Below are 27,816 nucleotides of genomic sequence, written 5' to 3'. Positions count from 1 at the left end.
ATTATAAAAAAGATTTAAATAAGGAATATAATATTTAATATCTTCCAGAATGTCATATAACTGCAACAAACGAGTGTATCGAGAACCTATTTTTGTAAGAGAAAAGATGCCTTCAAAGTGATAATTTTTTGTATGAATAGTACATATAGGGAAACCCATGAGTGGTGTGTGCCTCTATCTGGAAAATACTTCAAGGTCAAAATATCCTAGGTATATAAACAACTCAAGCTGACATATTTCAATACTAGTTATATAATTAGCTAATATCAAAAAGGTAGGTCCATTTTTGAATGCCATAAAGCTCCTTGTTGGTGGAGAAAAGTGATCTATTCATGTCTGTTAACTTTTCACTTTCCAGAAGCTGGAGATTAGGAAACTGTAAGCGAGGCAAAAAACAAGAGGCAAGTAGGATATTTTTAGAAATAAAGGGAGACTTTTTTTAAATCCAGACTTTGGACTTTAAATTAAATTTCACTGACAACATGCACATTTTATATTAAAATAGAGCCATAAGCTTCTTACTAGTAAAGTAAGCTTTCAAATAGTTTAACTAGGATTTTTTGTCTGAATTTCTGTTTGAAATGTCTGTTAGACATCAAATGATTATGATTACTTTAAGAAAGATACTATTGCAAACTATTCAGCAATGTCAAGTCAAGGTATTCTTGACAACAAAGGTTCTACCGTCTAGACTTAGTTGTCAAGAGTATTTCCAAAGCTTCAGCAGAAATAAGTAATCTGAAGTCTTTTTTTTTTTTCATCTGGCTAAATATCTTCTCACACTAAGAATTACTATGACAAACTGTTAAAATGCCAAGCATAACTTCAGATCAGCTGTTATATTTAAAGCTTCAGTATACACTCAGTTCCTCAACCAAGGACCGCTGTAAATGAATTCTTTCTTTTGTCATAATTGCATCTGGTAGGTTTTCACACTGAAGTTGATAGAACTGATACTTCAAAATATCTATTGCTTTATCTGTTTATCTTTGATTATATTGAGATGTACTGGAAACTGTGGGGTTTTTTTCTCTCTTTTTGTGAAACTGAATCATTTCATTTGGTGCAAAAAACTTGTTCTCAGAATAATGTCACTGGATGAACTGGTTCTCCGAATAGAATTGACTACATTTAAGTTAAAAAAAATATTTAACTTATCACTTCAAGAACTCAGTTTAGCCAAGTGTTATCTATGAATTCTGTTAAGGGCCAGCAAACTGAGTGCTGAAAGTCTGCTCAACAGATTACCTGTCAAAAACCTGGAGAGTTGGGAGGTATGTATATTGGGAACATACTCTGGTCTCAGAAACTCCCAAAAGAAGATCAGCTGGCCATCCACTAAGTCTACAATTAACCAAATTTATTTATAAATTCATTAAAAAAAAAAAAAAAAAAGTCTAAACATCCAAGTGTTACTTGAAGTTTATAACTTCAAATACTTATCTTCATTAGATTGTATCAGCACATATGTTGCATTGATGGCATATTAGTAGAACTGTACTAATGCTGTGTGTGTTAACTACAGGAATACCTTGCATAGCGTAGTTTACAAATTGAAAAAAAAAAAAAAAAAAAAATTAAATGCGTTACACACCAATACATTTGATATGTATGTATTATAATGCCAGCACGTAGGCCAATGCATTATGGATTCAAGGCCACGCTGACTGTTGTTGCAACTCCCATTATATACGGACTCTGCTAGCATTCATACATTAGTAAACAGTCTAGATTCAGAGCAGTGAGGTACGTACAAAGGTGTAAAAACTTTACACCTTTATACACAAATATGAGTGGAAAAAAATGTAATGGCACTGAGAGTTCTTCTAGATCCAAACATCGAACGAGGTATGAAAGTAAGGCAGGCGCTGCAAAATGACATTCGATATTATAAAGAGATGTATGCAGATAAAAAGAAGAAAAGAACTGTGAAAACTAAGCTGATCAGTTATTTTTCAAAATAAAAATACAATACATGCTTCACTTATATTCTTTTGGTATGCACTTATATTCATTATACTGCAATAAAAATCTTTTGTACTGTACTTACTAGTATTTTCATTTTTATCATTTTAATTTCTTTTTTTTTGCAAGAATTTCGTGTGCATAAATTTATAGTAAACAAACACCTACATATTTTTGCAACTCGACCCATATAATCAAATAAATTGTCGGAATGCATTACATTAAAATACATACTAATAATACCTCAATCAGCGCAGTATTTTTTTGGCACAAATTAACCGCGCTATGCAAGATATTCCTGCATATGTACAAAATACTTTATATTATATATCTATCTCTGATAATTAACATAACGTAAAATAAAAACGATACATCAGCCAGTAGTATGGCAAAAATGTAGAGCAAAAAAAAAAACGTAAAATAACATAAAATAAACAAACAGGGAAGGGAAAGTAAAGATAAGATAAAAACAGTAGTCAATTGTCCCCTGTATAATTTAGCACATTAAACCCAATTAATGAAAATGATATAAATTTAAAATAATGCCAATTATAAAATAATTTAGCGGTACCCCCCCTCGAAGGTACCTGTTCCGAAAGACGTGAAATATCACCAAAAAAGGGGGGTTAAAGGAACTACAGACAACTAAAAGAAAAACAAAATATCAAAATAATAGACTGACCATTATGCCCCATATCGACAGAGGACCACGAGGCCAATAATGGTCATGGAATCGCTGCATTTCAATTGTCATACAAATCATCGCAAAGGTGGAAAGATCGAAGAACCAAACCGCTCTACCATCCTCCGATTGACCGACCAATGCAGAGGATTTGCATGGCGGTGGTCCTTATGCAGCGAGAAATAATCTACAGAACAGACAGCACTCCAGATCAGAGCCACACCACTGACATAATGTAAGCTTAACCAGCTTATATAATAGAAAGAAAGGAATAGAAGGCGGTACAGGCGCTGCTTATTTATTTTCCTTTCTTTGCTTATTCTAATTCCTTGTGTGGGCTTTTCTGATATTTGCTGAAGGATATTATATATTTGCATATATTTATGTCTTTTTACAATTAATGAGTTATTACACCACAAAGAATAATAAGATACTGCGTCGGTCGCGCAGGATAAATTGTACCGCGGAATTCACTGGGGCTCAGGGTGATCCGATAAGTGGTTCTATGGCATTAGATGCCATACGGCATCTAATGCTGCTGCTGCTGTTGTCCAGCGGGAATTATGTGGTGCCAATGATGATGCACATACGGATATAACTTGCAATCCTAATGCCATTTCCAGTACTGCACCCGATATTATAGAACTAGACACTTATAATAAGCATAATAACAGCTATCTAAAATTCAACATTTGCAACAACCCGCTATGCCTAACCTGCCCATCCACGAGCAGCAAACATAACACTAATAACATAGACGCCCAAGTATTTTGCCATACTAGTGGGGTGGTTTACCTCATTAATTGCAATGAATGTGAAGCCAAATACATTGGGCAAACAGGAGGGGAATTACATATTAGAATTAATGTACATAGATCACACAAAAAATTTCATAAACTTAAGACATTGAATTGCAGCACTTTCAAGTGCACAGCTTTAATAATACCACTGTCACTATTTTAGCTATAGTAAACAACCACAATACTAGGTTAGAAATGGAAAATATCAACATATTAAGATATAAAACTCTATCCATACGGTCTCAATAATAAATTTAACAGACATTGCTATACCAATAATAATATACAAGATGCTTGCATATATAACCTATTTCAAATAGTAAAAAGACCCATGACTAAAGCTAAAAGAGTATACAATACCAATAATAAAAAAACTCACAGGTAAGGTAACATGTAATTTTACTGATATGTTAATTAATTGGGATATACCTATTACACATATCAAGCATATTCATGATATTATCTTTGGGTTGAAACATAGCAAACTCAGAGCACTCGCCAAAATCAACTCTACCTATAAACATAATAACATACCCTTAAACCACCTACTTAACGATATTTTTAAATTTATATTGAATAAAAAAACATTGGTTACAAACAAATACATTAATATTAAATTCAGCAATGCACTATTGGATCATATATGCTTAGAAAGTTTATCAACATATACAAACATGAATTGCCTATTACTAATGCACATATTTAAACCAGATTCGACTACAATAAACCATTTGGACTTACAGTTGGTAATTACAAGAAAACAGCTTGCAATCTAGTTAATAGTGATATTGAGGCTAAATGCTATTGCCATCTACCTCAATATGAAGTCTACGTGGACAAGCACCATAAACATATCATAACCAGAGATCTGATCTACACGAATTAATTTCATTTGGTTTTAAATTTAGGCCTAATACTAACATCAATACCAAAATGATTAATAAACACTTAGATTTAATTAATAATACACTTAGATTTAATGCAGTCCTTAAAATTATGTTACAAACACAATATACCTTTAGAAGCTTTCCACATTTGGCTTACACTTACATACCAGACTATCGAAAAACAGATAATGTTAATAGAGCTAGGCCTCGCATAACGCGAGTTCGATTCACGCAATATTCAGTTAACGCTATTTGAAAAATGATACCACTTTTCACTTTACACGATGCAAATTTCCATTTAACACGATCTTTTTTTTTATGCAATAGTTGAAAAAGATTTGAATCGCGCGTTAAGCTTACCGCGAGTTGTACGGTCAATAAACAAATGTTTGCCTGCTGCCCGCCTCTCTGTGTTCCATCAACCATTGGAAGAAGAAGTGTTTGTCTCCTGCTAATAAAGTCAATGCAAACTTGCATTTAAAAATTCAAATTTTTAAATGAGCCAGATGAAAATGTTACCGCAAAGGAGATAACGGTAAAAGAATTAGATGAAATCTTTCGTATCGCATAAAACCTCAAACAAAAGGTTTGATGTTGTCTGCGATATTTATTTCGCCAGGGCCCAGAGAAGATTGTTGCCGGCTATCTGAAATGGATTGATGAAAAGAGAAAGTCAACACTGTTCAAATATTTCCGCAACAGTAATTTCTTCATTATGTATTTTGTCAGAGGTTCCCAAAGTTTCTCAGTTCACAGTGCCTTTAATGTCTCAGTAATTTTTTCAAGGTGCACCCAAACCAAAAGAAATACCTAACAGTTTCGTTCAGTAGTTAGGTCCAAACAACTTAATAAGAAATGCTGAAACTGTGAACTACCTCGAGCTAGTAGTTTGCACGGTGTCCGACAGATGTCAAGTATCGCTGTGTTTCCCTCGAAAATTTAAAATATTGCGCGGCGCACAGTTTAAGAACCGCTGTTTTATGTATTAAACATTTAATTCCATATATACAGTTAAAAAGTTATTTAAAAAGGTATTTTTAAAATTCTTTATGGACATTCCAGAAGGTCAAGGACCAATTATAATTTTTCCTATTGGTTATTATATTCGATTAACGCGTTTCCATTTTGCGCGATGTGCTCGCGGGACGAATTAATCGCATTAATCGAGGCCTGCCTGTATACAATAAATTACCACCTACTAAGATTTTCAATCTAGTCAAAATTAAGCAGAATCTAAAAAAGATACAAAATAGGTTTATTATTACTACCATAGAAAAGCCACTAATAATTACAGCATAATATGTAAAAAATTTTATACAACTATATTATTAAATGAACTAAACAACAGTCCCACATACAAATTAATAACTGACAACCGCAAAACCATTACAAAGAAAATACTGGCCATGCAAATAAAGTTAAAGTTAACTAACCCTAACACTAAGTATCCATACATATACTGCATATCTAAATTTCATAAAACATCTACAGGTTTTAGATTTATCACTTCTTGTAGAGATAGCTACGCTAAGATTCTGCATCATAAACTTGTTTACCTACTTAAAATTATATTAGACAATATAGACAATTCAAAAATCATACTCAATAATAGCCTCTATTAAATTACATAAATACCAATAAAGACAATAATACTATAGAATATATTAATACATATGACTTTAATAATCTGTTTACCAGTATTCCACATAAGTCTAAAAACCATGTTTAGTGACTATTACAATATATATAAAAATATATTACCGTGTCAACAATACTACTGGGATGACCTTATTAATCTTTGCATTTTCAACAACTACATCTTTAATGGAAGTAACATATACAGGCAACACATAGGTATTGCGATGGGAGCCTGTAGCTCCTGCCTCGTTGCTAACTTATACCTTCACCATTTTGAAAATAACTTTAAACAAGACATTATACTCCACAGATATACAGATGATTTAATTGTTAACTTCCTCACAGAGGCCATTAAACACTACCCACCTAAATTAATATTAGAATGTACTAACACAAATAGTTCCAAATCAGCAACCTACCTAGACTTAGACATACGCATAGATAATAATACTGTACACACCAAACGACATTCAATTTAATTCCATAGACCTAACTAATTGGAACTCTAACATCTCCAAATGAATTCACAGAAATATTATAGTTGCGCAATGTATTAGAAGAACTAACATATGTAACAAGGTAGATTATATTATAGATACTCTTATTGATTTCAGATCTACGTTAATAAAAAAGGGATTCCCACCCTATATTGTTGCCCAATACCTACATAAAGCTATTTTGATAGTAATTAACAAAAGACACAATAATAACCTTAACCCACATCTTATTATGGATAAAGTTTTGAGCTGCACATAAAACACTTAGATTATGTAGTTGTATTTCATTATCGTTACTATTGGCATTTGTAACTTTTGCGGGGCATGTATATATGTATATAGTAGGCACTGCCCATGGAGTATGTTATATATAGCTTACACTCATTGAAAAAGTCATACCTATATTTACTCCATGGGTAGGAAATTATTCTATTATACTCTACAGTGTCTCCGAGATGCCAACTGCTATATGCTAGTTCCATATTAATATACAAAATTACAGAGGGCGCTATAGATAATTGAATTAATTATGGCAATTTTAGTGACTTTAACTACAGATCCTAGGAGGCGCTTTGGTCAGCTAGCGTCTCATATATACTACACGTGTGGTTTTATTTGGTCTTTCTAACATTTCTTTTACTGATGGTAAGCAATTATATATATATTATACTTACTGACTTTTCTTGTTATATTTAAAAACCAGGATCCCTTGCTACAAGGGACAGGAAGTCACGCTCCCGTTTTTATCCTACGTAACATTATGCTTTGTCTTTTTCTATACTTTTTACTGTAAAAAATCCTACTTTTCATACCTCATGAACTATTAGAGCAATTCGAGGGGGATTGAGGTACTGTAGCTATACTTTACCCTTCTTCCCTTCACCTTCTTTTTTGGTTTATGCTACTTTTTATACCAATATAATATATTATACCACATACTTATATGAATAACAGTGGATGGATCTCTTTCTATATAATGCTATGTATTACTCTTACATAACGCTAGCTATTATTTAGTAAATTAGCTATCTGTCGGGCTAATAGTCATCTTGCCAGTTAACAACTAAATTGTGATATACTTGGTGTGATTTGTAACCTAATTATATTAAATTAAGGCTAACATATATTACCATTATTTGTAATTACCATCTTTTGGATTTGCTATCATACTGAAATGGTTATGCTGGACGATGACAACAGAAACGGATAGCTCGTTAATTATGGTTGATACATTGAGAGAATTAGCCCTCGAAAAAGTCCCTTTCAATGTATCTATATACCTATAATTAATATAATTTTAATATTTAATTTTATATGTAAGGTTTACCTTACTTTGGTTTTTTGCATATATGTTTTTTCCAGTATGCCGTTGACGCGTACATAGGTTTTTATGTTTCTTGGGTTGTTGCATCGTACAGGTTGTTCTCAGTCTGCACCATAACCTGCAATATTTGTAACCATACCACATAGTGGATTGTGTAATTTACATCTTAGCCTCTACCACTATTACTAACATCTTAAACAGATATAATACTTAGACTATATTTTATATATATATATAAAATATTAAAAAAAAAAAAAACTAACTATATGTATAAAATACTTATAGTAAAGTTTGCCATGAATATTGTAGTTTGATACTGATCAGCTGGGTCATAATTTATAGTTTTTGACATATTGTACTCTTCTCTCGTTGGTCTTTATGATTAAGAAGGAAGGCAGCCTTTACTAATAGAACTGTGTTTTTGCTTGTATTTGTAAACTCCCAATTCAGAAATTCAAGTTTGAGGAGCTACCACCCCCATACATTTACTTCTCTTAAAATAAATCTTTACTAATATTAGTTTTTAATAAACTAAAGTTTTTATTCATTTTTATTGCTTTCTAAATTGAGAGAGTGAGTATCATACCTGGGCCGTACTGCTAGTATTGCACTGGAAATGAAAACCTGTAGAATTCAGTTTACTTTTTTTCCCCTTCTTTTTAATGGCTAACTGAACAATTATGGCAAACTTTTCCCAGGTGTTTATATCATGGCTGTATAGGTTACTTTGCCTTTTTAATTATGTACTGCACAGCTATTTAATATTTTGACATGTCAAACATGTACTTATGAAAAAATGTATTCAAGGCATAGAAAACTTTGCTCTCATTGCTGCTTCCCGTCAATGTTCAAGAGCACAGTTAATCAACAGCACATTCAGAGTATCTGTTCTGTTCAGAAAATATACTACAAATTTTTTGGATAAACTGTCTGAAATCTTATAATGCCAAGAGAGTATGATCCAGACTCCATATTTTCAATAAAATGTATCACATATTTTTCTTCTCTGGAATATGACTGTTATTTTGCTCTGATTCTAATAATTGGAAAATATTTCTATGGTCATGGAACACATTCCCCACAGCTGCCAAAATAATGAGAAAAGTATTGTGTGTTAATCAAAAAAAAAAAACTAAATACTTTTACTGTACTCTTATTCCTATCTTTTTTTTTTTTTTTTTTTTTCCCTTGTTAGTTATTGGCGCATCAGCTTCTATAGCCATAATACACCTCCCAAAGTTTTTGCCTTTTACTGTGATCCAAGCCCAAGGCAGGAATCGAACCCGCGACCTTTGGGTTGCCAGGCAGGCACTTTACCTATATTCCTACCTGGCTAGGAAAACTGGTGATGAAAATATCCTGTGTGGTCTTTGTAATTCTGTTTTATCTTTTATTTCTGCTATTTTTTTTTTAAATAAAGAAAATAATCTTATAATATAGTTGAGAAAGGACAAGGGTAATTGAATGGCAATGTAAGAAATAAGAGGGCCATATCCATAGAGCTGCAACATTTAGTCTAATGATGAGTTTGGTAAGAATCCCGAAAAGTCTGTTAACTATTTAGTATGGAAATTGAGCTTATATTCCACATGAGTTTAATAAAACCTAGTTTGTTAATAATTTCACGTTTAATTATATACCATGTGTCAACTGTTATTATACATATAATATATAAAATCTTGTTGTTCTTGTTCTAACTTTCTTTTCCCTCATCCCAACAGATTCATTTTCTTCATAAACTGAAGTTTCCAGACTTGTATTTATTACAAGTTGTGGTCTAACCACTGCCTTATACAACATAACCGAATTAAATGGAACATTACCAAAGTTATGTTGGAGGTATCATTTTGGTAACGCAATCAGTAACTTCTTTGCACCTGTGTTTCTCATTTTCAAATTTTGACTGATAGATCAAAAGATTAAAAGAATAAAATAATACAGTTAATAAAATTAATAGAAAAAAATTAAAATAAATAAATTGGGGGAGGGAAAAAAAAAAACCAGAAACCCAGCTATTAGCTATGTTCCTCATTTATTCATATTTTGACAGTTTGCTTGGTTAGATTTGTCTAAAAACTGAAGAATTACAAAAACTAGCACTCTAGGTCCCAAGGTTGCTTGTTTTCTTGACCATTGTATCTATGTAATGTTCACTGCAAAATTTTACATCTATTTTTACATTTCTTTCCATGCAGTGAACATTTTCCTTAAGCATATATGATTGTAAATGTTTGATTAAGATGATTCTGCATTATTTCTTTAACGAATTACCCTTATTTTCTCTAGAATGGAAGTCAAGCTTACAAGTCTGTAATTACTCACTTCATCCTTTGATCTCCCCCTCCAGCATTTGTGCACAGGAGAAACACTTGTACATCTCAAATCTATAGGGATCTCCCCTAAATCCAAGGATGCTCTCATAATTATGGCCAAAAGTTTACTTAATTCGTTGCTGCTTATTTCAATATAAATGGAAATATACTGACAGCCTGAAATGCCCGATGATTTACTTTTAGCTTCAAAAATTTCTCTTCCACTTTCCTCTCAGTTAATCACAAAATCATTTAGCTCCCAGTTAGAATTTAGTCTAACTGGGAGCTAAATGACTTTGCATAATTCTAGTATCCATACCAGATGTAGATGCAAAATATTTATTCAGTTTGTAAGCAACCTGAACAGGGTGATCAACAGTTATGTCATTCGTATATATAGTGGACCAATGCGTTAATCCCTTTCCTTCTAGTTTTAGCATAAAAAGAATTGTCACTTTCTTTGATTTCTTAGTGCCAAAGCCTTCTCACAATCTGCTTTAGCTTTCCTAACCCCCTTAGTGACTTGATTGTAGATTAGTTTATTTCTACTTTTTGTTTCTATGTCCCCTGCTAATTTATAATCATCCCATGCATTCTACTTCTTTGCCATTAGTCTCATTAGTTCATGTAAACTTTGGAATTTTAAAAAGTATATTTTTAAACAATTTGATCTTATTCTACATTTATCACTTAAAAAAAGGACATAGTCAATTTTCTCTGGTTAACACCATAACATATACAGATTTCTCTTTCAAGTGAAGAAAAAAAAAAAAAATATATATATATATATATATATATATATATATTTCACTGTACAAAATATAGAGGGAATCTGAAGCAGATATCCACCAAAATTTCAGGGGAGTACTTCAAGAAATTCTATCATGATATATGACATAAAAATTAGGCTTTGTAGAATTTTATCATGTAATACATATGCATCAGATATGTCAAGTTTTATCATGTAATAGACATGCATCAGTAGTCCTGGTGATATGATATCAATTAGGCTTAAAGAATTTATTACAAAGTTGTATAACATCAATTATACCAACAGAATAATTTTAACACCTCTCCTTATCCTAGATAATTTGCCCATATTGTTTATCATATATTACTGTATTTGTGCACTGCTAATTTCTGCAAATAAAATTAATTTCTGCATACGAGTAATGTGTTACGTCACTTCAGCATGGTGTGTGTGTGTGTGTGCAGTTTAGTGCACACTAGTTACTATTAGCAGCATTAAAACATAGCTGCCACTTCTTGAAGTATACAACTCTGAGCATACTTCTTGAAGTACGGGCAGAAGGCAGAGGGTTGTGATTAATGGATATTCTTCAGATTGGTATAATGTCAGGAGTGGGCCTATCTATGATCAGTTCTTGGACCATTGTTGTGTCTCATTTACATAAATGACATTGATGAAAGGATAGAATGCGTGAGGTCAAAATTTGCAGGTGATGTAAAGATTGGCAGAGTTGTTAATGATCAGTGCTCCTTCAGGATGATTTGAATAAACTTCAAAGATGGTCAGAGAAGTGGCAGCTATGTTTTAATGCTGCTAAATGCAAGTCTTACACTTGGGGAATAGCAACCCACAAATAAATTATATACTTGGTGGGGTTGAATTAAAAACAGTGGAGGAGGAAAGGGATCTGGGAGTTATAATAAGTGCAGATATGCAGTTTCCTGATCCCACTGTAAAACCACATTTGGAATACTGTGTTCAAGTATGGAGTCTTCATCTGAAAAAAAGACAATGAGCTTCTTGAAGTATGGGCAACTCGAATGGCGAGATCAGCAGAAGGACGACCGTATGGGGAATGACTCCGATTATGTAGGCTACAGAGCTTGGCAATCAGACACCTCAGAGGTGACCTATTTGAGGTTTATAGGCCTCTGTGAGAGATTAGTAAAATGAATGAAGGTGGAATTCCAGAACTAGGGGTCAAATTCAAATTATGGAGTTGAGGTTTAGATTAGATTGTAGGAAGTTTTCTTTTAGCCAGGAAGTCACTGATAGCTGGAACAAGTTGCCCTCACTCACAGGTAGTTGAGACTGACAGTTTGAATAAATTCAAAGGTCTACTGGACGAAGAGGAAAGCATATAATTTGTGTTTTCTTATCTACTTGGTTGGGTTTTGTTTTTTTTTTTGTCAGTGCAGCAAAAGCCTGTGGCTTCCTTGCACTATATGGTGAACACTATTACTATTAAGAAAGATCAGAAATTTTTGCCAGTCAAAGGATTTGAGAGAGAGAGAGACTGTATCAGGTGCACAGAACTTGTGGGAATGTATTTTTTTTTTGGTTTTTATATATGCTGGGAATATAACATCCCCCCCCCACCAAAGAATCCCTATTGTTATAAGTCTTGGCTTAAAACTTCGATTTTCTTATACTGGTCATTGTTTGGTTTTATATATGCTGGGAATATAACTCCTCCCCCCCCAACCGAAGAATCCCTATTGTTATAAGTCTTGGCTTAAAACTTCGTTTTTCTTATACTGGTCATTGTTGATCCCCCCCCCCCTATACTGGCCATTGTTTGGTTTTATATATGCTGGGAATATAACTACCCCCCCCCCCCCAACCAAAGAATCCCTATTGTTATAAGTCTTGGCTTAAAACTTCATTTTTCTTATACTGGTCATTGTTGATCCCCCCCCCCCCCAGGGCTATAGTTTAGTTTCGCCGTGTAAGTTCCTGCCACTGGTAGGAACTTACACAGTTAGTTACCAATTAATTATTCTTCATGCAGTAAACTGGTAATATTTGAAACACAGAAATAATACATTTGTTTTTTGATCACTGCCATCAGAAATGTTGCATTTTCTATAGGTTATCTTCAAGTCTCAAATGAACAGAATCTAAATCTGGTAATGAGCATCTACGGCTGAAGATCAAAATAACCTGAAGATAACTTAAAATAACTAATTTAAACTGAAAAATTTTATTCATGAAAAAAAAAAAATAATAAATAAATAACAATAAAAATATATTACCTGGATCAATAAATCTGTGATAAACACGTTTTAAGCCATGTTCAATCGAGTATTCTACGAGGCCTACTTCCAGAGGTATAAACCTCTCTTCAGTTGCACACATTATATTGAAGTTGCAAATATAGAAGCATTCTTCAATAATAGCTGAAATAAATAAAAAAAAGTTGTCAGATTTTATGGCTTGCAAGGTATTTTTGTATTTCACTACTATAATATATTTTATACATAATAACTTGTGAATGATAAGTGAAAAGTAAAAATATTGTGAAATGAAGGAAAGACTGCATGGAAGAAAATAAATGAAAGGCTGACAGCCAGAAGGATTGATTTGTATTATGTGGTGACACCTACTGGTGTCAGTACATAATACAAATAATACCTACTGGGTATAACAGATTTGGAAGACACTTATTATTGATGCCCTCGTGTGTATCCTGAAATACCCAAATAACATCAAGATTTCTAGACATTATGAACTGTAGAGGTTGTTGTACAAACTAACTTAATGAGCTCAAAGACCTCATCAGCAATGAAAGTTACACTGCACTTCCTTTGCAGCATGTTCAGATTTTGATCAACAGACATTTTGATCAATTTGTAGATGCAAAACAAAAAAAAAAAACTGAGGGCTGATAACATTTGCAAGATGTCACAAAAATTCCAGGACTGCATTTTTATTTATTTATTTTTTATTATTATTACCTCTTAATCTATAGCTATTAATGCAATTTATTTTATATATACAGGAATCAGAATCAGTTCTCTACTTCCATGCAAATTCTTACATATTTATTAACAATACAGCACACAATGACTCCCTTTGTGCCAGCTTACTTTGGTCAGTATTAGTCTGGTATCAACAACTTTCATCTCCAACAATAATGCAAATAATGAAGGTATTATCATGAAGTGAGATTTCCTGCATAAATTGAAAACCAAGTTTCCCTTTGTGCTGATATCCAGGCTATACAAAACCAACCTTACAACACACACAATTTTCTTTTTCTCAAATCTTCAGTCAAAATTCACTGACAACTGTTTTCGCACATGTTCAGCTTATCTGTGAACACCTGAACTATTACTTGCTAATCATTTTGCAAAAATTTCTGGACCCTGTTGATGTTTTCACCTGAATGTGCAGTTAAAGAGACAGCTGAGCTGAGGACGTCTTCAATACTCCTCCTTTCATCAATTTCACATGAGAATATGATAAAGTTGCATGACTAGACTTCCTGACAATGCATAACCTGTAATAGGTTATGCATTTCTATGGCATTTTTTTTCCCCCAATTTAAAACAAAATTTAATGTTCACTCACTGCTTGTCTATTTCCTTTGTGTCCATTTTCCAACGTCATATTAATACTGACCAAAACAAACCGGCGAAAGCATGCTGCACTTTCTGTGATGGAAATGAACATGCAAGAATAGAATTAGAGAACCAAATCTACTTCACATATGCATAAAAAAATTACATGCTACTGACTGTCACCTCTATGGTTTCCCTACCACTAAAGTCAGTCTGTAGTTATTAACAATCCACTGGCACTTCTTGAATCCAAAGGAATATCTCCCAAGTCCAATGATGCCCTTATAATTAATCTTAATGGTTCAGTGCCTTCTCTCACCAATTCCCTCAAAATTACTGAGTACAAGCCTTTAGATTCAAAAACGTTTTTCTAATAAACAATCTTCTATAACTGCAATACCACTAATTTATACTGCAGAGTTTCATTTTCATGAATGCTCTTCACCACTTAGTCTCATCTGTAAAGACTGATCCAACATAACAGTTCAATTCATCAGAAACTCAGTAACCAAGGTTTTCCCCACATCTATTACACATCAGCCAATTTGTTCTTTTATTCTTTGTATTATCGTATGTGAAATATTCCTCGTCCCCATTCTTTGTTCTTTTAAGCAGTGATTTCTCATAATTAGTAACTGCCAACCCAAATATTTTGTGGTACTATTACAGATCAATTTAACTGTTTATGGGCTTTAGAACGTTCCACTATTCTGTAACATTCCAATGCCATTTTCTTTTTCTGCTCTATTTAACTGGCAAGTTCTTATTCATCTATCTCAGCACCCCATTCATGCTGAGATATATATATGCACTTGTGAATTTGTAATTACTACTTTAAAAGTATTCCCCAATTACTCTGTATTTTCCCTACTTGTGCTAGCTGCCTAGTTGACTGACAAACACCATGTAGCATCTTATGATGTCACAATCTTTATCTGAAATTAAAACCTGTGCCCTTTCCTCTGACAACTGCAAATTCTCTCCTCATCATGCAACAGATGAACTCAGTAATTACTACCCACTAAGGGTTCCTGTAATTATCACCCTTATGATGCTATCTGGCTGCTTATGCTTGGAATTTTCCTGTCCCTGGTACTTTCCCCAACATGCAAATACAAATAACAATCATCTAATTGATTTAAATATTATCCTACCACCCATCATGAATTTCCTTCTCACTTACTCCAACCGGACAAACTGAAATTATCCATAAAAAAGGTAACATTTGCTCACCTATGCCATCTGCATTTATAAACTGCTGTCACACTCTTTTAGTCTGTAGCACCCACTCATTTTACCTTTCATTTCCATTAACTAACACCACCCAGATCCTAATCTGGGTGGTGTTAGTTAATGGAAATGAAAGGTAAAATCCATTCACCACCCAGATCCTAATCTGGATGGTGAATGGATTTTGAAGCTAGGAGAAAGGTTGTCATGCTTAGGCTACTCCTATCCTTCCCATCTTGCCTATTCTTCCTAAATATATTGTACAGGCCCTATTATATCAGTATTAGTTGTCCTAAACAAGAGTTCAAACCCATTCACTTCAGTGCTCCTGGCATTACTGTAGACATGGTTAATATTAAGTGTTCATGTATTGTTTACTATCCTTGACACATCCCTTATTTATTTAAGTTGCTACTCTCAATCCATCTTCATAATACCAATTTTTCTGGCCTCATACAAGAACCCTTATAATGTGTGCAAGTATTACTTTGACCTATATCGTCAGATAAATATGGTTATATAATGTCTTACAAGTGCAAGAGGAAGATTTGGGTTCTGTGTTTGTTTGCCATCCAAGCATACTCAAACTTACTATATAAAGACCTACCATAGTATTACACAATTTTCAACACATTGCAATCACCTCTCTCCTGCAATAAACAAACAACATGACAAGAGATAAACAATAAACAGTGCTAACTGATAACTGGTTCAAGACAGTTAACTGTGCTCCCTTACTCCTAAAAGATGTGAAAGAGTATTTGTAAATTTTAACAGTTATAACTAGCTGTTCTGTGACTGTGGGTATCTCAAATTAACATAGGCCTGAAATCCTTAAGACTCAACATAAGTGTGATATAATATGACTCCACTTCTATTCAGATGTTCTTGCATTATCTACTCCTATCAAGCTGGTTCTTGAGGCTGTCACAGACTTTCTCTCAGGTATGTCAAGCTGGGCTTGCTACCTGGGAGACAATGTACCCAAGACTCAAACAGAGACATTTTCCAAGAGAAAGTAAAAAGCGCAGTTATATTTCTGAGTAACACTTACACTTCATAATAATATCTTTTGTTCATTAAACATTATTGAACAAAAGATTATAGTAATTAAATGAACAAAATATTACAGGAATTAAGCAGGTAGCAAAAATAAAATTTGTATACAAGGTACCAAAAAGAACGTAACTTACAAAAGTGAGATTGAAATTTATAAAAAAATTACAGAATAACTTCGCAAAATTAACAAAGTATACAGATTTAGCTTCCGTAGCCGAGTGGGCAGGAGCGGGAGTGCAGTAGCACACGCTCTTTGAGTAGACCAGGGTTCAAGGCCCTGAGTGCTGAATACGGTCGATCTGCCAACCCGCACTGGACCAGCATGGCAGATTGTGGACCATTTCCGTCAGCATGAATTGTTGAGGAGGCTTCCATTCTGCAGTGGGTTGATAATGGCTGCACTTTACTTTTTTACTACAGATTTAGAAAATTACAGGAATTAAATTTACACGCTCAAAGAAATTGAGCAAAAAAAAAAAAAAAAAAAAAAAAATCCTAACCGAAACCTTTTAAAATCCACAAGAACAATCGAGCTTCTGAAGAATGTCCAGTTATTTCCAATGTAACATTTTGAAATAGTAATCTGTGATTTTGAGAGAGAGAGAGCACGCACCTTTAATTTAAAAATTTGGTATATTACTCACCCTGATGAGAGCCCAATTTTATATTTATCCAATTTTTAAGTTCTTTGTGTATCTCTCTTAATCTGCACTCAGATTCCTCCTCTTCTTTCAAATTTTGCTGGGAAAAAAAAAATTAAAAATTCAGTTAATTAACCAATGTGAAAAGAAAATTACCATAACCAAGCACGGTTTTTTATAAATCATGATTCACAAATTTGATTTATTGTTACTTTGATGTCTAGACAAAATGAATTCCATGGATATTAAATAATACAAGGTAACACTTAATTTTGTTTTGAAGTTAGATTTCTTACTTCTAAAACTACTCTGTTCATATCAGTTATCTTCCAAGAGCAGTTTCAGTATTTTCTCCATTAAAAAATCTAAGAAGTCTGTTTAATAGGATCAAAATGATACCCATGTGCTTGAATTCTTGAGAGAGCAATACTCCCTCAAGAATTCAGAGATTTCAATTTCAAGGGTTGTTGAAATTGAAATCCCTATTTGATTTCAATTAATATATAGTGAAATTCTCATTTAAAAAGAAAGAATCACTATATTAATTGAGAGATAAGAAGAATAAGGTTTTTATGCATTAAATCGAGGCTAAATACTAAATGAGGTGGAGTTATTAGTTAATGGACCAAAGTAGTAATAACTTCACCTAGTTTAATGTCTCTCTATTGGGGAAGCATTTCTTATTTGAAGTATAACCAGAGAGAGGTAACTCATTGTGAAGGCATTCACAATGCCATAATTAACTTTAGTTAACTTACTATGTATAGACATGATGCATTTACACTATTTTATGTGGCTTGACTTAATGTATAAAACACCTTATTCTCCATAACCCTCAATTAATATAGAGAGGAAATTCTCATTAAATGAGAAATTTACTCTATATTCTAAATCTTACAACTTATTGCTAGAAAGGAAAGGGTTCATTTCATTAAAGTAGGAACTATCATTACAGATTCTATTTAAATCAATTTTCAAAATCTGCAGCCACTTCACCCACTGCTTGATTAACCTAGCAGGAAACCTACTATGCTGACATTATGCTTCTTCCTCCTTTGAGGCATGGTGTGGGAACTGCTGACAACAGCTTCAGCGGGTTTGGCCAGTTTGGGTTCCATGCATAGAGAAGCACTATGCATCCATAGTGCATCTCTCCCCCCCCACATAAGGCACCCTGGCCTTATGACTTTGCTCCCCCATAATCCTCATTTCTCTCCCCCACTTCCACAAACTTTCTGCATGGTGTACCCTACCACCCCCCCCTTTTCTCCAATGCTTGAACTATTACCCTTACACTCCCTTTCCAATAAAAATTTCCTGTTCTCTCCCTCCCCTCTGGGCCCTTCCCTGGCAAGCTCAGGCACAGTCCAGGGTTTGCCTCCACCAGACTTATATACTCCCCACTACAACCTGGTCTGCCTCCAAGGGGCAAAGGATGGGCAATGTGGAGTTACACTAGGTGTCCTTTGGCTAAAGGGCAGGGAAACAACAGAACAACACTACACTACGCAGACCAACACTAAAATACACTATTTCTAGCCTTTACAGAGTTTGTACTGCAACACACATACAAATGCAGAGTAGGGGACCACTATTTTCATTAACAGGACCAATGACTAATATGGAAATGGATGAAAATCCCAGAGAACATAAATCTAATCTTCATACAAATGAACTGTAGATGCTACTTTTCATTAACTTTAGAACCATATTTAAATGTCCACAAATGATTTCTGCAAAGCCTATATTTATCTTTCAATCAATTTATGCCTTACCTGCTCTCCTCTAGTCGTCAACATCTTGTCCAGTTCAGCTGCAGTCTCAGTTGTAAGGGTTTAGGCACATCAGTGACTTGGACTATATTGCACTGTGTGCATTATGCCTGCACAAGTGTGTGTTTGCAGGAAAAGCTGCTCCCTCCACCTGCATCAGCTAACCACAGTTCCAACTGAAGAAGCCTTTAGAAATTCATCCAATTTACAATGGAATTTGAACCCAGACCTCTCCAAATGAGTGACAAGGAGCAAAACCTCTAATACTCTTAGAGAGAACTTCTACTTAGCAATTATTGGATGAGAAATGTATGCATTTACACCACCACAACTTGTACAATTGCACACATTCATCTTTGACGTTTGCTAAAACAAAATTAAAATGCTTCACATATGGGATTTGTTACCTGGATTGCTTTCAGTTAGTTATAATTTCAGTTGAACACTGCTTGTAGAGATAGCCACTGTGTAAGATAACCGTAAGACTGCATTTAGAATGCCACCTCAAAGTATGGAGACTGTATCTAAAAGAAGGGCAATGTGCATGGTGAGACTGGCAAAAGGGCATCCATATAACGAAAAACTGAATATGCATGCAACATAGCTTGGTGACTAGATGCTTTAAAGGAGACAGTAGAATTATCAGATGTGAAATTTTAATGGTTATAACAAGAACAGAATTAGAGGACAAATTCAAATTATGCAAGAGGAGGTTTAGAGTGGCTTGCAGGATTTTTTTTAGCCACTGAGTTTCTAATTAATGAAATAAGTTACCCCTGTGGGTAGCTGAAGGTGATGGCTTGGGAAAATTCAAAGATCAACTGGATAGGTACCTACATGAAGAGGAAACTATTTTAATATATATACTTTTTTTTTTTTTTTTTTGGGCTGGTGAAGCAAAAGCCTGGGGCATACTTTCACCATATGGCTAATACTGTTGATGTTGCTAAATGAAAGCATTGTAGCCCTCTTACCATCTTCAAATTAATAAAATATTTTAATTTGTAGAGAATACAACTGATATATTAGTGCAGCTTGTATCTGAATATCTCTGCCATTTTGCTTACTAAGAGGAGAAAATGGAATTCAGGTGTGTAATGTGCTGCTCTCTAGCAAATTTTCCAAAAACTACTACAAACTTTAAACAAAATTCAATTAATCTTTAAGTTTTTAACTGACCTATTAGTTGAATTTTAAGTTTTTTTAATTCAGAAACCTGTGGAGAAAATTGAGAGAGAAAGTTTGCTTTGCTTCTTAACAATACTTGTAGTTCACTTCTTGATATCAGTCTTAGATTAAAAGCAAAAGTTTACAAGGTTACAGGTTTAAGCCTGTTCTATGTTAAAATTAAATTTGTTTTTTAATTTTCTATATTTTTATTTTATCATTTTTTTTCTTTACTTCATATAGTTCAGAATTCATAAAAAAAAAACAGTAAAATAGTTATTTTAATTACTCAATCAACAATAAAAACAATTTAGTGTAAAATAAATCACATGACAGTGCATTTCACTTGTGAGATGTGAAAGATTTAAGTCAGTTTGCACTTCACAAATGTCTCAATAAACTAAAATTTATCAATAATTTCACATGGTAATTGTATTTTTCCTTCAAAACATATATTGAAAGAACCACATCTTAATATTCTTTCTGGATTGTAAATCACATCAGGCAACAGCATGGCATTATATTTCTGCCCAAATATCTAAACAGAAATTCAATGAAAAGTTTGTGTAAGTTTATTGGCAGTAGATTAATAGTTTTTACAAATATTAACAATGCATTAAAAAAAAAAAAAAAAAAAAAAAACATTGCTACTTTAATATAAAAATCACATCAGATTATTAGATGCCAAAATTGTGAACAAGTTGACCTAACTCAGCATACTACTGGGTAAGATTTGTCTCATATTTCCTGATTTCTTTAATTTGCTAATAAAGGCCTATCCTAAAGGTAGGGATTTTGGGACTTACAGTGAATGATTTAATTTGGTAACAAATGTTTCAAAAAAGTCAACTGTATTCAAAGATATTTCAGGAGCTAGTAGTATGACTGAACATTTAGTAGACTTCTTTAATATATCAGAGTAGTCATTTTACTTTACCTGGAGGTAGGCCAGCTGCTGTGATCAACTTGTCTGTGATACAATAGAATCTCAGAATGCTGTTCAGGTTGATTATAAAGGTAATAAGTGAGTTTCCAGTTAAATGTTCGGTGGTTAGTAAATTCCCTTCTGATGGATACTTTTATATTCATATCACTTCATTCAATTTTTCTGTCAAAAGAATAAAGGAATAGTTGGGGAAGGAGTCCCTACTTCTGGATTTGAACATGTACACTTGAAACAATAAAAAATCAACATAAATAAAATACTACACTTACATTATTGGCTCAACTGTTATCAAAAGCTTATGAAAAAAAGGAACATTAATGCTGATTATCCTTTTGAAGAGGTTCGGTTCTTTCTTTTTATTAGTCATTTACAATGAGTGGGGCTCATTCTTTGGTAATTGTGGGTATGTGCTGCATGGACCAGGAGTCGTGCATTTGTATGGGTGAAGGCGAGTGTTTGTTTGTCTTCCGCATCTTATTTTATTTCAGTTTATTTTTTTATTTTTAGAATGGCTTGGTACATAGCAGCAGAATTGCACCTTGCCAAGTTTAGCCTTAAAAGGCAGCAGGAATTTGTTGTAGTGTTTTTTTTTTTTTTTTTTATAAGTTTTAGTAATATTATTGACAGTTAAGATTCTTTACCATGTTAATTCCTATGGTAAAGTATCTTAACTGTCAATGTGTGATTATAATATCCTGATTTACAATGTTAATAATTTACAAAAACATATCAATCACTTAATTTCATATTTAAAAATCAACCCATTAAATCCTGTTTAACATCACACACTAAATTCCTAGTTTGAGACTTTTCAAATGATATAAGATTTCTTTGTAAATGCAAAATTATACTAATACATTAGAGACCATAAACATAACTATAACAGATTTCGAAACAGCAAAAATTAAACTTTTTTAAGGTATCTTTTATTTGCAGATAATATGAAAGAATAAACAAAAAGCTCTCACTATATGACAAACAGAATTACAAAATAGGTTTCATTACATTTTAAAATAGAATAATCAAATTCAAAAAGAAAATTATTACATAATTACTGTACAATATAAATACATGAGACACAATAAAAACTTACAGAAATAAGTGTACCATCAGAAGCATATTTAACACCAAATTCTTTATCGTACTGCTTGTATCCTCTCGCCAGTTCTTCATACTTCTCTCTTTCCTCTATGCTAAGGTTCTAAGAAAAATTATATTTTTTTAAAAAATAATGCTTCCTGAATGCTTTTTGGGTAAATGATACATATAAAAATTTTCAATATTATAGGTAAAACTAAAAAATACTCTAATATAAGGGTGTGTCAAAGTCAAAAGTGTATGTGTGCCAATCAAATGTTCTCAGGGCAAACCACGCTTTAGACAGAATGAGGCCCTTCCTGTCACACATAAGGGCAAACATTCTGGGAAATACACATAGAAGCTACTATGATTTTCATACCAACTAAGAAATACCGTTCAAGGCTTAGACCTAAATGCATGTCAGAAGAACTAATGTGACAGAGAAGAAAAGTGAATGGGATGCATATAAATTATCCAGTGATACAGAAGTCTTTGGCTGATATAAACTAGTTGGAATCAAGTTACAAAGCAGGTTAGGTAGATTATGAGAAATCTTTTGACGAAGAATGTAAAGAAAAACAGCAAAGACTTCTTTACACTAGAAGGAAGGGAATGAATCAAATTTGGTCTGCTTGATAATAATGGTTTAAATACTGATGATCCTGCTCAGGTTTATGGCAAACTGAATAGGTATTTTTTATCTATATTCACAAGAGGAATCCTTTAGGGAAGTGCATGCCAAAGGTTTATCAAACTCTAAATGCATTTGTAATAAGGAGAAGAGAAATGTTGAAGTTAAACATAAAGGCACCTGAGTGGATGGGATTTATCCAATTATGTTAAGGGAGGCAGTGAAGGAGGCAAAGAAACCCTTAGCCATAATTATGAGAGCATCTTCAGATTAAGAGGAAGTCAACATGGACTGGAGATGTGCAAATATATCCTCAATTCACAAAGGGAGAGCAAAGGGAAACAGGAGCAATTACAGGCCTGTTAGCTTAACTTCTATACCAGGGAAAATAATGGAGGCACTGGTTAAAGAAGTAATGCAAGATTATCTATACAAGACTGCAGTTATACTTCAGATATGAATTTAACTGGATAATTTAGCTGACCAATTTAACTGGATACTATGACTGGATGCAAAGAATAATTTTGATATCATATACTTGGATTTTAGGGAAGCTTTTTATACAGTTGCACATAAAAGACCAATATACAAATTGAAGCACAGTGGAATTAAGAGCAATTTACTGCTATGGATAAAGGAAGGTTGAGTGGTAGAAGAGAGAGAGTGGTTATCAATGGACACTGCTCTTCATGTACTAATTTTATTAGTTGAGTCCCACAGGGTTCAGTGCTGGGCCTCACTGTTATTTTCTGTATTTATTAATGACATTGATAAAGGGTATATCAGGCTTAATGCTTAAGTTTACAAAGATGATACAAAGGTTGACAGGGTGGTTAATGATAGTAATGAAGGTATGATGCTGCAACAAGATTTTTCCTCTAGAAAAATTAGGCAGATGGGATGAGAAATGGCAGTTGAAGTTCAACATCAAACATAAATATGAAGTTCTCTGAGCAGTGCAGACAGACTGCAGAATAGTTCATGGAGTTTTGTCAAAGATAAACAGGAACTTTGCTAGCAGAGATGAGGAGGTAATTATCCCTTTGTACAAAGCCATAGTTAGGCTGCATCTTGCGTACATGTCGGGAGGCCTCATTTTAGGAAGGATGTAGATCTGCTGGAACTTGTGGTGAAGGGCAACAAGGTTTATTGGAAGATAGGCTTACGAAGATTTTTTTTACCAAGAAAGGCTTCAGTTCTGAAAATTGCGGCATCTGGAGACTAGGCACCTGTGAGGTGATGCAATTCAGTTGTTGAAGGCTTTGAACGGCTCGAGCAAATTCACACTGATGGAAATCTTCCTCTTACTCAATGCACACGAGGGAGTAAATTGAGGAAGGGTGGTTGGAGAAAAGATGTGCCGAAGTTTTCCTTCAGCCAACGGGTAGATAGCTGAAGGCAAACTTTGTTATTTCAACAATCAACAGGTGGTTGATTGCTGGAACAAGCTTCCATCCATTGTTATATAAGTGGATAGTGTGAACAAATTCAAGGAAGAACGAGACAAACTATTGCAGGGGGTAAATGAAATGGATTTTTTTTTTTTTTTTTTGGCTGATGTTGTATAAGCTTGCTTTCTTATATCATTTGCCACTACTAATACTAATAAATATTAATAGCTTAAAAAAAAAAAAAAAAACTTTACTCCTTATAATAATTGCTTTTATCCAAGGGAAACTGTATCCCAATAAATTGGGCCTTGTCTATGGGTCTCATTTCATAGTACAGACAGCGTAGCATTACTGACTGAAATAAATATTTTCAATATTCACTCTTACCCACAAATACTCTCCTGATCAGAACCACTTATTAAAGCTTCATATAATTTATGACTTTTACTGTAATTTTATAAAATTTAGTATCTCCTTTAAGTTTTTTTTTTTTTTTTTTTTTTTTTGTAGTTGTTGGCACATAGGCTTCTGTGGCCATAATGCACCTACCAAGGTTTTTGCAGTACTTTGATCCAAGCCCAAAGCAGGAATCGAACCCGCGACCTTTGCCAGGCAAGCACTTTAGCCACCCGGCTAGCCAAAATAAATTTTCTGTTTATACTCCGAGATGACCAAACGGTCAGAGGAGTTCACAAGATAGACAGATTACAAGAAACAGCACCGTATTCAGTAGTCATGGGCTTGAACCCCGGTCACTCAAGGCACGTGTACCTCCTTTAAGTATCATCACATACATTTTAACACAGTGTGTAAAACTTGCCAGGAACTAGGCCAATACAATAAATATTTTAGGGTCATCCACAACTAACTAAATACAGTTTGAATCATATAATTAGCTGAGACACCAGTGGCAATTTATAATTTTCAAAATTATTTTTAATCTCTGTTTTCCATTTTCTGTTATTAATAAAAATATTTCTAGGTCTTGCTGATTTGCAAGGTTCTGAAATGTTCTTCCAATTAATATAAAATTTCAGTAAAATAAATAAAACCAATTATGTCTGATTATTATCTTCATCAGAAAATAAAGAGATTTGCTTATTTGATCAACTTCCCAGATGGTTGAAGATACTAAAAAGTAAAAACCTATAATCAACTGTTAAACAAAGGATATATAGGAATTTTTCCAGCAGGGATAAGTGATTATCCCCTTGTACAAGGCAGTGGTCAGGCCACACCTTGAGTTCTGTATACAGGTCTGGAGGCCTCATTTTAGAAAAGCTGTTGAGCTACTAGAACGAGTACAGTGGAACAAAGGGTTGCTGTTACGAAGATAGGCTTAAGTTCTGCAAATTGCAGCAACTGAAGATTAGGCACCTGCAAGGTGATCTCATTGAGATGTATAAAGCCTTGAATGGTCAGAGCAAGCTCAATGCTCAGACCAATGGGATTCTTCCTTGGATTCCACAGCTGACAGAGCAAAAATTCAAATTGAGGAAAGACAGTTGTAGAATAGATGCGCGGAAATTTGCCTTTAGCCAGTGGGTAGTTGATTGGTGGAACAGACTTCCATCTTTTGTTGTTGAAGTTGATAGCCTAAATAAATTTAAGGCTGAGCTGGACAGGTATTTGGAATGAATGGAGGGGTGAAAATGGAATGGAGGGGTGAAATTGGAGCTTTTTTTTGGCTGATGCTGCATAAGCTTGCTTTCTTGCATCGTGTGCCTCTACTAATGCTAATGAGTTGTATTAGTATATTGATTTAAGTATGCATAAATGGATGTGAAAATTAAACAAAGTGCCAGTAACTAGAAGGGCGAGGAAAGTAGAAAAAGAAGTGTAGTAGATTTGTGAAAGGTGAAAGAATGTTAATATCCTAGAGGTTATGATGAATTAAGAAAATTATGGGCTGAATTGCCCAGCCAACATAAAGTGGGAGAACTGTAAAGTAAATTAATACATCAAAATACTAATAAAATGCAAATAAATCAGTATTTGAATTATCTAATAAATAAATTAGCATTTATTAGTATTTTAATGAAAATGATATAGCTGTCATCAGATATGGGGTGGAAACATTTTTAGTAAATGGTCTAATATAGGTAATGCAAAAATGCTTGATCTGATGTCAGCTGAAATAAATACTAGGAACACAAACATTCTTACTATCCTACTTCTATTGTTATTTTTAGTCTTTATTTATTTAAAATACTCCTTTCTCCCTTGCCATCCTCAATTTAATACCTCACCCTTATACTATTTGCTTTTCTAAATCTATTTTTAAAATACATTGATTTCCTATCTATACAAAATTAAATCCTCCACTAAATTCTACTTATTTATATTAAACATATTGTGATATTAAACATTTTTATCCCAACTCGATACTTATTTTTACCTAAATAAATTATGCTGCGTTGGGACTACCTTGTCTATACTGTATTAGAGAGTGCTAATTTCATTTTGAAGAAAAAAGTTTTGGGATATCTGCACTAGAAACAGAACTAGGATTTCAGGCACCTATGGATAATATCAGAAATACACTTTTGATTTTCGTTAATTTTTACAAAATTATGGTTTCATAAATAAATATTTCCATTATTAATCTATCTAGCTGACCTTTGAATTTTCCCATGCTGTCAACCTCAACCACCCACGGAGGCAACTTATTCCAGTAATTAGCAACTTACTGGATAAAAGAAAATAACTGCCTGCAATCCGGTCTAAATCCCTTCCCTCATAATTTGAATTTACGGTCCCTAGTTTTGGAATCGTTTATTATTAATCTCTCAGTATAATCATTTTTTCATCCATTTTTCATCATATGTATATATGATGAAATATATATGTATCATCTTTTCACAAGGAATGCCACATTCACAAGTCTTACATAATAATACATGGGAAGGGTGTATGGACTGTCTAAAGCTAATAATACTGCATTAAAACTACATTTAATCTATAAATTTATTTTCTAGATACAAATTATATTGAAAAATAATAATAAAAAAATAATCACAATTATTTCTATTTGTCCTATTTTTATGAAATTGGAATGGCTCAACAAATATTTCAAAAAAAGACAAATACAAAATTTCATGAAAAAAAAATAATAATTATATGCTAGGTACATAATGTGTCCTGCCGCTAGCATATTTAGCATGTTTTACATTTAAGAGTCACTGGCAGGCATTAAAAATGTTTTAATTTTCAGATATTAATAAAATTCATGGATAATAATATAACAATGTTTTATTTTATTAATAATAATTACATATCAGCTACTGAACGTATTTGGTCTCTGATGACTAAAGTAGGATATATAATTTTTACATTGAAAAGATTTTAGTTCACCACTAGATACACCATCTATAGTTGTTCCATTACGTGTAGTATTTATTGAAAGATCTGATGACAGTACATGGTGAAGACAATAAGTGCACATGTATATGCAATAAGTGTGTACACAAACACAAGCAA

The 27,816-nt window shown here is 33.4% G+C and overlaps 1 protein-coding gene across 3 annotated transcripts in view; it reads right to left on the bottom strand.

The window, feature by feature from the left end:
• mael (germ-plasm component protein maelstrom) overlaps positions 1–27,816 on the bottom strand; it is a 176,075-nt gene that overhangs the window by 103,746 nt on the left and 44,513 nt on the right. For all 3 annotated transcript variants that reach the window (XM_090388299.1, XM_090388301.1, XM_090388300.1), the window contains 3 exons: positions 22,328–22,435; positions 17,353–17,449; positions 13,112–13,255 (listed from right to left, as the gene is read on the bottom strand). In XM_090388299.1, the coding sequence (XP_090244425.1) occupies positions 13,112–13,255; positions 17,353–17,449; positions 22,328–22,435 (349 nt within the window). The remainder of the gene's footprint in view (positions 1–13,111; positions 13,256–17,352; positions 17,450–22,327; positions 22,436–27,816) is intronic.

Source organism: Mastigoproctus giganteus, chromosome 14 (assembly GCF_048544385.1).
Source record: "Mastigoproctus giganteus isolate SK-2022 chromosome 14, ASM4854438v1, whole genome shotgun sequence".
Taxonomy (NCBI): Eukaryota; Metazoa; Arthropoda; class Arachnida; order Uropygi; family Thelyphonidae; genus Mastigoproctus; species Mastigoproctus giganteus.
Note: the sequence above shows the minus strand (reverse complement) of the source record. Positions and strands in the feature narration are given on the sequence as shown.